The sequence below is a fragment of the Beta vulgaris genome, chromosome 5, assembly GCF_026745355.1.
Source record: "Beta vulgaris subsp. vulgaris cultivar EL10 chromosome 5, EL10.2, whole genome shotgun sequence".
Taxonomy (NCBI): Eukaryota; Viridiplantae; Streptophyta; class Magnoliopsida; order Caryophyllales; family Amaranthaceae; genus Beta; species Beta vulgaris.
In genome coordinates this window covers 59701224-59713744 of record NC_079206.1, presented here as the reverse complement: position 1 = coordinate 59713744, position 12521 = coordinate 59701224, and the positions used below count along the sequence as shown (strand labels likewise).

The window sequence follows — 12521 nt, the reverse complement described above, 5'->3', positions numbered from 1 at the left end:
TTTGGTTGAATCACACCTGAATTGAAGAATTCCAGCTGCGAAAATAAAAAATCTTCAGACAAATCAGAATCAATGCGGAATTTCGAGAAATTTTCAGCGACAAATGTCCTAGAATACGTGATTTTTGCTCTATTACCATGTTATTTTATGAAGTTGAGCTTTATCAATTCAGAGAATTTGATTAGAGAGAAGAAAAATTCAGAGAACTTTCATTGATATCAATTCAGAGAATTTGATTAGAGAGAAGAAAAATTCAGAGAACTTTCATTGATAGAACAAACTCTCTTACAGAAGAAGCCAAGACATGGCAACTATATATACAATAGTTTGTTAGGGAGAATAACAAACTCTAAACTGACATCTAACTAACTATAATCTGATGTGGCAAACTAATTGTTTATAATATTAATAAATTAATCTCCAATAAAAAGTGTTAAAACATTGGACAATTCTATCACTACATTTACATTCGTTTGATTCACTTGGCATACCAAAAAAAATGAGGAAAAAAATAAATAAATAAAAGAACTGAGCTAAAAAAAATGAATTACAATGGCTCGATAACACATAGAAGGAGCCATATGTGGTACAAGCACTTAAGATCTACTACAAGTCAACAAGAGTAAATCTATGTATATTTGCAAATTTAGCGATTGTTTGGTTAATAAAGAATCCCTAGGAAGTGTAAGAAGGTGAAGTTGTTTAGCTGAGCAATATATATGAAATCACACTTCCTCGAAAATTTTACTTCCTACAAAATGGAAGTTGCTTACCTAGGTCTCTCTAGGTAAGTGGAACTTTCTATCGAAAGTTATACTTCCATTGATCAACCAAACAACTTTGTGCATTCTCTAGGAAAATGCAACCCCAAGGAAAAACATCTTCCTAGGAAGAAATACTTCCAATGGTTTAACCAAACAACTACTTAATTATATGGCCCAGCAGATACCACACTATTACAAGCAATCAACAAGAACAAGCTTGTCTGATTACAAAATGGAGCATCAAACTTAATATGCCCTAGTATGTCTAAACAAGACACATGATGGAGAATACAGGCTTTAGTTCCATGGGCTTGGGTGTCGACCATCTCTGAAACCTGATGTGCCACCAGAAGCAGCCGGGGAAGGTGAAGATGCAAAATAGTTAGTACCAGATACAGACACGGTTGGCAAGTTTGAAGGTTGACCTTGGTTTCCCGAGGGAGCAAAACGAGAGGGACTGCCAGCAGCCACCAATGCTGCTCTAGAAGGATGTGAAGCCTGCACCACAATATACTTGCTTGAAATAAATTCAGCATTCTTACTATCTATTACAACTACATACAAGACATAAACTTTTGAGGGGCTATAATTATTTTGTCCCCCTTCCGCAAACAATGAAGAATTCTAAAAATTCATAGAGAACTTCAAAAACAAAAGGTTTGAGCAAGTGCTGTAATACCTATATTCTAAAAGTGGCAGGATATAATTCATCTGGTATAACAGCAGGGCGAAAAGCAAAAAGAGTTCTTGCATTTGAGCAAAATTCATTACAAGCACCTAGAGCTTAGTCTACTTGGTACAATTAACTCATAAATAGAGTAAGGATGCAACTAAAGCACAATTCCACATTGAATTACCTATATCCATGTCTAAGTTATGGCATCACCAATGAACTGTTGATTCCCTTCAATAATATTTACTACCGCATACAGGAAAGGTGGTTTTTTCTTTCCACGCCCTTGTTATCTACCAAACCATTTGGTGTTTAGCGGACGCATACTAGAAGGGCACCTATGTCCATCAAAACAGGCCTCTAGGCTCTAGGAATTCACAGAAATGCCAGCTAGCATATTTCTTAACATTGCACGTCGCAGCTGACAGTTTTATTTGTTTCATCAGTCAGGACAAAAAACTTACTGAGTTATGAGTTATGACAGCTAAACAGAAAAGCTATCTATCAATGAATAGAGAAGAATAAAACGTCATAATCAATATGATCAAGTAGAGAAGACAGGACAAATTTCCTTTGGAGAATCAATTCAAAAGCATAACAAATAATCATCTCCTCTTACAAAGGATCAAGATTAATTCATAAATCAAAATAATACACCCATTTAGTATTATTCTTCTTACAAAGGATTGAGGTTAAATCATAGAGTAATCATAAATCATACCAAATAATTAATTCCTCTTACAAAACTTATACAGGTACATTTCACATTCAGATACATACTTCTAAAACGTTCCTATATCATGTATGTCACATAAGATAAAACAGGGTTATGTTATAGAAGGATTCACAAAATTGTAAGATATTCGTGTTCTAATTCCTTTTATTAGAATTTTGATAAAAATGTCCTTTCCCCCTTAGTTGGAAGCGGAATCCAATCACCTCATAAGTTCTCCAGCTTCCACAAGGTACCTAGTCCAATACATCTAATGCAACATTATCTATTAACTAAAAAAACTTTTCATCTTCCCTAGACTTTATCTTTTCTGTTCGTATGGGTAATCCCTTTCTAACTATTGTTGTTCGGTTTACCAGTACTCACCCTTAAGGAACGTATTCTACAAATCTCAATCTATATATAGAACAAATCTTTCATTAATCTTAATTCCCAGTTTTACAACCATTCAGCTCCTGAGAATCATCCACATGACGGTGTCTTAAAATACAAAATATGTCTTCAAACATTGATAGGCATGGTAACCATGCAAACAAGCACATCGACACATTGTATATTGGCTTAAACAGTCGATTTTTTTGAGGTCTGACAAACATACATCTAAGTAAACCTCATTCTTATTCAAAGGGATTTCTTCATCTGCAGTAGGGTGATAAGCAGCGAGTCCACCAATAAAACCTCTTCACTCTTACCCCCTAAACCTGAAGAGGTCTTTCGAGGTTACATTATATTGGAGGTTCAACAATCAGATAAAGAATATATCACATCTTGCAAATAAATTTCATAGATTATCAAGAAAAAGTGACCTGAAGCCATCCTAATCATTTTTAAAACCAACTATTTTGCCTTTCACCTATATTGAGTAATGACAGCCCATCCTTTACCTCAGAATACTATTATAATTCATCTATCGTCTTTCATCAACTTAGCACTTGACCTCAAGTGCCAAACATAATAAATATCTATTCACTTCAAATCTGTTACCCAATTTGCTTCTCTATTCACTTCAAATTAGTCCATTTCGCTACACCAAACTCTAACAGCAACTGGACCCATGATTGTCTCTGCATTAATTGGCTTTCCACAACTACTCAACCATCATTGGCCAGAAATGGTGGCAATAAAAAGGGCCAACAGCCAAAGCAATAGTCATATTCAAAACAATAGAGGCAAAAATCAAATGAAAAAGGTTAGGTATTGCAAAAGCATAAAACGCATAGAATCCCCCCCCCCCCCCCACACACACACACAGAGATAAGGTTCAACTTACAGGCAACCCTCCATTCCTAATTGTTTGCTCCTTTTGCAATTTCACAATCTCCAATTTACATGGTTGACAATTGAAATCTTTTAAACATACTAGTAAAAGTTATAAAAAGTTAATATTTTGAAAATACAAGTCATGACAAATCTAAACAGTCCTACATGATCATAGTATATTTTCCCATATATTAACAAAATTTAATGGTTAAAATTGGTGAACTTCGACCCTCAAAAAGGAAATGGAACAAACAATCAGGGACGGATGGAGTAGCAACATGTCCTCACCTTTCAATGATATGGGACTACTACAACGATACCACTATAGGTACTTTGACACAACAGCTGATATTTAGACCAGTCTACCCGGGTGAAAAAGCAAAACGATACGCAGATATGGACCAATAAGTTTCTAAAGATATAAGCATTAGCAGTTTTCATATGTCACTTCCTGATGTCCTCACAATATCATGGTTAACAAGTTAAGAAAAAATGAGAAACGCGGCGAAGCTTTACCCCACTATGCTGGAAGTATGGTGTCCTTCGGAGAGCAGACTCTGCCGAGGGTGATGTACTGCTCATGCGGAGTAATTGTCTAGAATGTGGGATATTATTTAAAACATCATCCCCTTCTCCTACTTCCATATCAACAGTAAGATTTGCCTCTGACCCTGCTCTAGGTGTAGCATGCCGTGTCATAGACCCAGAGTCGTTTGAAGCATCTACTTGAAGAGGAAGAGGAGGCCGACTTGCTTGCATACTACTTCGTCTCTTTAGTTCCTCTTCTGCATTCAAAATCTTTAAACCAGCCCAAAGAAAAAGAAACCTGATTAGGGATAAAAGATATGGAATAAACAAGGAGTATCGATATTAAAATAAGTGAAGCCAATAACTACCATGGTGGCCTAAATTTGCAGTAATCGTGAACAATGAACTCGGAACACCAAAAACGAGTCCCAACAAAAAGTAACATTAGCAACCTCACACAGGACTTTAGCTAAAAGCAAACAAATATAGATAGAAACCACGGCATAGAGAACACGGGGATTGATTCTACAGCAAACTACTACAAGCTAAACTTCAAACTGAAGTCATATGTGAGCTTCATTCGATAAAAGATGCAACAAGCCACTGAAGCTGTGCAAAACATTCATATAAAAAACCGGAACAGATCCCATAAATAAGAAAATCGAGTAATTTAAAGCCACCATACGGAACTAATTAGAGGCAGGAACAAGGAAAATCCCAGACACAAAAGGCATAGATGAGATCTACCTGCTTAAGTGCTTGTACTAGATTGTGTTTCTTTTCATTTAAGATCTGTAACTTTTCCTCGACCTCTCTTTTCCGCTTCTCTCTCTCATCAATTGTATCATCTTTGCTATTTCCCTGCGTACAAAGATGAATAATTTTAGTCATTAACTAAGCAGTGCTTAATAATGATCATTGCATGGCAATACTTGACACCAAAACTAAACAGCAAGAGCAAGACACTAAGCTAATGTCAATTTTTAAGTGCTTCTTAGGTGTAGACCATGTTCTGGCCTTCAACAGGAGCTTCAGACTAGTGTAAAAATGCTATGAGATGACGCATTACGCAAATACTACATTCTGCAGCGATAAATACAAGAAACTATTTCATCATAAAGAAACATTCTTATAGTTGAGAGAACATATCATACTCTCATACCCACACATAATGCTAAGTTTGATTACTATGATATTTCATTGCTTCAAACTAATCATGGGCAAGACTAGTGTTCATTATGGCACCTAGAATCTGGAGGTTACCAACCCAAGGAGTCAAGGACAAACAACATAGCAAAACTGCAACCACTTCACAAATAAAGCAGAATATTCGACACACACAGTAAAACATAATACAATGGTACTCATAATTTCACCATCCAATATAACCACCCTAATAATTATAACACAATATTCATTATTATTCCAAATAATTATACCACTCAACTAATGTTCTTCATTCCATATTGTTTTTCACTAAAGATAATCAACGGACAACTGTGTTCCGCTAAAAATTCCACACACTATGACCTGTTAGGGGGAATTTGGTTCAAATAAAGGAACGGAAAGGGAATGGAACCAAGTAGAGGGGAGGAATGATGAGAGTAATTGTTACTTTTATTGGGTGTTTGGTTCAACAATGGAAAGGAATCACTTGTAAAGGAATGGAAAGAAATCACTTGTAAAGGAATGGAAAGGATTTTGTTAGGGTAACATTTTGGGAATTTGAGTTACCCTCAAATAAAGGTAATGGTTAACCCACTATCCAAACCAAACAAGGAGTAATGGATTCATATTACTGAATCCGTTTCCAGACCGTATGACTGTATGAGTGATGCCTAGTTGAAAACGGTTATGAACAATTTATATACACCATCTTCCATCTTATGGTTAATAGATGATGTAGATAATTTGATTTTCATAAGCAACATTATTGATTCTATATACAGAACTTATGACTCGATATATAAAATTTGTCGACAAATATACAACCTTGTAATGTTATGTACAAAAACACGAGCATAACGGTTATAAATTACGTATTTCTACCTTAAAACTTGTCAATATACTCATGAACTGGACCAATCACAGTCAATTTCCCTCTCAATCTAGTAAACATTACCGTCCACAAATCATTCATAATCAATCCAATTTCAACAACCTTATAAAATACACAGCAAAAACAATCAAATTACTCAAGAAGCACAAAAATTGGAGAGAAATTCAAACCTCTAAAACAGGCGGAACTAAATTATCTACAACAGGAGTAATCTCCTTCTCTTTCTTCTCCTCTCCTGCAATCATCTTATCATCTTCACCAACCAACGCCAACGCCTGATTCAACACCGCAAAATCGCTCGCATCCTCCATTTTGACATCAAGATTAACAGCATTATCAGAAGGTTCTGGACATAAATTAGGGTTTTTTTCAGGCTGTCTGAAATCCGATTGATTAGGTGGCGCAGAAATGATAGTATCGACGACGACATTAGGGTTAGGGTTTGAGACGATTGTTGTGATTGTAGGATTGAGAGAAGAGGGTGGAGCGGAAGAAGATGAAGGGAGGAGAGAGATTGCTTTGGAGCGACGAAAGAGAAGAGAGCGAAAATCTTTGATAGAAATGGCGGGGGTTGGCATTAACCATCTTCGAGCTACATCAGGTGGTAATCTATGGAGGTTTCCTCTGTATAATGATAACGCCACCATCTTTATTTCTTTCGTTCTTTCTTTTGTCTCTCTCCTAACTCTGCGCTTTGCTGTTTGTTTTCGGTTGCTCTTGCTCATTTCAGTTTTCCTTTCCTATTCTCTATTTTGTTCTTGTTTCGTACTCTTTCCGTAGTGCGTGGAGAAACTATTGGTCACACTCACAAATCACAATGTGGTCGAGTCTAGGTGTGGAAGTTACTCGGATAAAATAAAAAATTATAAATTAATTCAATTCAAATTAGTTATTGAGATCGGATTCAAACTATGTTTGAATTGGATTCAGATTAAAAAATTTTGAAAAATTGGATTTTTCGGATCAGATTGAATTGTGGGTAATTGCATCCAAAAATCCAATTCAACTGAATAGTAATATGTCTTGTATTATGTATCTGGATTGGACTTAAGTGCTTAACTGGTTTTTTAAAAAAAAAAAACCTACTCCATAGCCCAATACACATAGCACTCCGACCGTTCCCCTAAAACACTAACTGCACTTAATTCCTCATTTCCTAAATCTACTAGGCTGTTGTGCTTAGTTTATTTCATCGAAAAACTAGAGTTTTAAAAAAATTGAATTTTCAGATCGGATCCAATCTGAAGTATGAAAATTCAGATTGGATCGGATTCAAACCCTAATTGGTTTGGATTCAGATTGAAAATTTGAAATCCAAAATTTGTTCGGATCGGATTGGATTAGGCCTTAATCCGAACCGCATACCGAACTTTCACCCCTAGTCGAGTCTTTAAAACAATCCACAAGAATAAGGATGCTGGTAATTTTATGTGTTTTGAGGACTTCACCAAAATAATAGTTAGTAATTTCACACGTTAAAGAATAAGTTGGTATCAATTTTACTCTATATTACTATTAACTACTTGCTTACAAGTTTGGTACCAAATTGACTTTATTTTGTATCATATTGTTGGTACCAAAATAAAGTAAGTTGGTACCATTTCAGTATATTTCATATCATATTGTAACTTGTTTACTAATTAAATTATATTTGGTATGTATAACTTAGTATCGACTTAAAAATTCAGTATTAAAATGACGCTACTATCATTACCAACTTGACTGTATTTGATACCAACTTAAACTGTCATTGTGTAAAACTACTAACGAGCCCTTGGTGCAGTTTCCAAAAGACTCCACTAGACCACCACATTGTCAGCTACACAAGCTCATAAATCATGGTTAGAGTTGTTCACCAGACTAGCCTCCCATGAGAAGCTTGAGCGCAACCTGTTTTTAATAGGGTTAGGGCTGATATTTGTCATATATAGTTGGGCTCTTAACAGACTGGATATGGATGTTGAAAGGCTCTTACAGGATTATAGATATATATTTACATGGGTCGAATTTCAGAATTATTTATCGTCCAGTTGACTAATCTCAAGCCTCTCTCTCGCTAGTGCAAAACCAAAAAGTTCATTCAATGTCTCTCTCATAAAAAAAATAAGAAGATTCAATTTATCAAAATTTTGGTCACAATTTGGGATCGAGTATTCAATTATTCACTGTTCACGTTTTGTGTCAAAAATCATCAAATCTGCATATCACAAGATGATGATTTGATATTTTAGATTTCTTCTTCTACGTTTTATACTTGTATTACTTGTCAGATTGCAGTTTCAATCGAATGGTTGAATACTTGAATTTTACTAGTTGATTTCTTAATTTAATTATTGTTTCTTTAGAAATATTAAATTTTATGAAAAAACGACATTTTTTTCTTTGGAATAATCTTTTATTTGATAGTTTTCATCATTATTATTTTTAGTTGAACCTTATGGATGGTGGACTAGAGACCACCTTCCTCTACGTGCTCCTGCTCCAAAACGGCAGTGCAAAATGCAATCTTATTAAGTGAAGAAAAGTAAATAAATTATAAAAAACAAAATGGCACAACTCAACAGATAATTTCCACGAATTGCGGCTGAGGGAACTCCAATATCATCACATTAAACTTTTTTTTCAAAAAAATAAACTATTATTATATATTAGTTTTTGTTTTGGAAAAATAGTTTTATCTCTTAGTTTGACGTATTATTGACACTAATATTACGAAGCACTGGATTACATTCACTTTGCAAAAAAAAATCGATATAGAAGGAGAAGGTATTTTTTTATATTATTTCAGTGCTCTTATTTTTCCTATCACTAAATTTACTGCGTTTTACATAAGATAGAAATGAATCTCAAGTCTTATATGCTTAAGTTCTTTTATAATTAGTATATTGTTCATCGTTTGTACCTTCATGTTCTTTTATGTTTTTGTTCATTTTTGTGATTTTTTTTTATGATTTTTTTTTGTTTCTCAAGTCTTATATGCTTATGTTCTTTTACAATTAGTATCGTGTTTTTTGTTTTATACCTTAATGTTATTTTCATGTTTATGAATTTATAATAGTCTTTTGTTTCTCAAGTATTATATACACATGTTCTTTTATAATTTGTATGATGTTTAATCTCCAACTATAAAAGAACATGAAACCTAAAAAAGAAAAGAAAATTAAGACTTGTATAATTTTCATTTACAAAAAAAAGTAGGTAATCATATTTTTTTTTAAAAAGAACATACTTTCTAGGTAAAAGGAATATACTTTCTTGGTAAAAAGAACATATAGTATAATAGTAAGACATAGTAAAAAAAAAAAATGGTGTTTCAAAAATTAATGGACATATCTTTTCGCTATTCATAAAAGAACATTTGTGATAGTTGTGACATTAGAAAGATTTATATATAGTAAAAATATTTACCCATTTACATAAAAAAAAACACATATTTTCTAGATAATAAATATTTAATAATTGGAGTATTCTGCACATGATGTGATTTAGATTAGGAATTTTTTTTATTAAATTAATAATTGAACATCCCTCCACCTGATGTAGGAGATTATAAGAAGATGCCTTTCAAAAAATTTATACCAATGCATCTATTGCTACCGCAAATTAAGAAAGTTGTTTAGATTTACAGCAGCACTGCAGCACCATCGTTTTATTCTTCATTTGCTGCGTTTTGGATAGAGAGCATGATGCTCTACGTGGTCCGGAGACCACCTACAAATTTGCGTGTTGATATGATGTTAATTTTTGGAATTTGGAGAAAACAGGGGAAGGGGAAAAACAAGATCAAGTTTGTGAAATCGGTAAAACTCTGTTCAATTTCTAGCTCTTGATTTTGATAGAAATAATGAGTATGACTTTTTCAACGGGCCAGGCTAAATCGGGATAAAAACCCTTATCCAACCCGACCCGTTTAAAATTTGCAAATGGCCAAATCTAGTCCGGACCGAATAAGCAAAGCCCGGCCCGAACCCGGACGGTTGGGCAGTTCTAAGCATGGTTAACAACATCCAAGAATTTTGGAACATTTTGATGTGCACACTTATCAATGCATAATATGGTTCATAATAATATCTTTAATTGTCTATCAGATAGAGATTACTTTGCCAAAAATATTTGAATTTGTTAAAATAAAAAACTATCACATAAAAGTTACAAAGATAAGTTATAAATTAAGATAAAACTAAAAAGTATATGAAGATTTGTCATATAAAATATGAGATATTTGGTGCTAGCTAGTTGAGTGGTTTTGATTTGGTCTTGACTCTAGAGATTCGGTATTAAATTAATCAATCAATAATTATTTATTAATAAAATATGAAATATTATCACTAAATTTGGATGTGATTATCTCAAAAGTAAATAATATACGTAGAATATGTGTTACACATTTCCCTTTCCACAAACTATTATATGAGGAGAAAGGAGTCGAGAAATGAAGAAAGCTGACATATTGTAGTCTGGAGATAACCAATTATGTAACATGATACAAAATCGGATAATTAAGAAATTATGATAATAAGTAAGTGCAGGTTCAATTATTTCTTTTAATAAGAATCGCGAGTATCATTTGCTCTAGCGAAACATTTAAAGATACATTTTGCGAGAAATTATTTAATGTATGTAACATGTGTGGAAAAATCGTCTAATATAAACTATGTAGGAGTAAAATTATACAAATTTATCATACATTTGAGAGTATTATGAACATAGTATACTCAAGGTTATTTTTTTTTGGTCATTATTCATTTGAAATAATCCAAAGGAGCAAAATGTACCAGAAATACGAATTCCAAATGAGCAAATGTGCAAAAATTAGTCTTGGACATATCATGTCCTGGGCTCCTGGCCTACTATAAATGAACTTGTAAGACTCTAATCGAAACCTTTCATTTTTTTTTTCTTTTTTCTGATCCCCTAATTTTGGATATATTGGACTCTTCAGTCTTCACTTACTTAATACTAGCATTTTTGGCACGCGATGCATGCGTGCATAGATTTTAACATTTATTTTGGGCATGCGTAATCATTCACTTATGCTTAATCACAATTTTATACGCGACATAATGTGCATAAAAAAATGTCATTTTAAAATTGACATGTTTTTACATGTAAAACCGTAGATTTTGAACTACTGTATGTGTTCTTTAAAACAAAATTATAATGAACTTAATATGTTTAAAGGGTAGAGTGCTAATTTTTTATAACTATTATCACTACATTACCATTCCTTATATGATAGAAATTGTATATAGTAGGCAATAAACAATATTTTATGAGTTGCATAAGTTTGATATTCTGTAAAATAATATGCGGTGAAAATGTAATGTTATTATTATCAATATTTGGTAACCATTTTCGAATTGAAGATCTTGAAACTTTTTTGTGTAAAGCTTTTCAATCAAATTCATTCTTTTTTACTTGTGTCTTAATTAGGTAATTATTTGTTTTAATCTTAGCTTGTTTAATATGAAAATAGCTTCTATCTTCTTTCTTTCCTAATATTTTCTTTTTCTTAAGGGTATTTTTGTATTTTCAAATGAGGACACCATGTCTCCCCCCTTCACTTATATAATAGAGATATGCTGTGAAAATGTAAAAGATAGAATTGTTCAGAAAACGATAAACGGGAATCTAATCATCTTCAATGATAAGTACAAAAAGATTAAATTCTATCATATACTGAAATCTATCTTAAGTCTGTTAAAAAAAAAAAAAATCTATCTTAAGTGATTAATAATTATCTTAAACACTCAGATCAAACACTATAAATACCTACTAAACTTCATTCCAAAAATCACATAACAAACACACACTTCCCTATAAGGCTATAATCACTCTATTCTTAATAATCACGTACGTCCATAAAATGAAGATCTTTGTTGCATTCTTAGCTATTTTTGTGTTGGCAACTTCAAGTGCAGTTGCGCAACAAGAAGAAGAAGCTCAAACTCAAGTTGCCACAAATCCTCAATGGTTATTCCCATACCCCGGATTCGGCTTGATGTTCCCAAACCCCTTCTTCCCAACTCTTCCTCCAATGTCATCTCCTCATCATCTCCCATCTTTCCCCTTTCCAACTCTTCCTCCATTGCCTTCTTTTAAGCCACCAAGCGGCGCCGCCAGCGGTGGACCACCTGCTTGTTTAAAAGATCTCCAGAGTTTCCTTAAGGATGGGAAGCTTTCTTCATTGAGTTCCGACTGTTGTGGTGTTCTCAAGAAGATTGAAAGCCCTGTTGTTCAAAATCTTGTTAAGCAGTTTTGTGGTGCTAAATCTCCCCCTAGTGCTTAATTTATTAACTAATATCTAGGACGTAGTGCTGTGAACGATAAGTCACAAGTTCGAATCTCCTTCCTATTTTGTACTACCTTCGTGGCTGATATGGATCACAAAAAAATATATTTAATAGTAGGTGATCCATGTTATTAGGAAATAATTTTAGAGTGAAATATAATGGTTGAAATAATTCTTTGTTCATTATTGTTATGGTATTGGTATCAATAATT

General features: G+C 33.5%; 1 protein-coding gene across 1 annotated transcript; it reads right to left on the bottom strand.

Annotated features, from left to right (window-relative positions):
• Window positions 1-366: 366 nt before the first annotated feature.
• On the bottom strand, window positions 367-6758 carry LOC104894160 (hypothetical protein). Its single transcript, XM_010680336.4, has 4 exons — window positions 6188-6758; window positions 4706-4819; window positions 3947-4228; window positions 367-1262 (listed from the first exon to the last, which is right to left on the bottom strand). Exons 1-4 carry the CDS (start codon window positions 6740-6742, stop codon window positions 1062-1064), a joined length of 1152 nt encoding a protein of 383 aa, XP_010678638.2. The 5' UTR covers window positions 6743-6758; the 3' UTR covers window positions 367-1061.
• Window positions 6759-12521: the final 5763 nt, after the last annotated feature.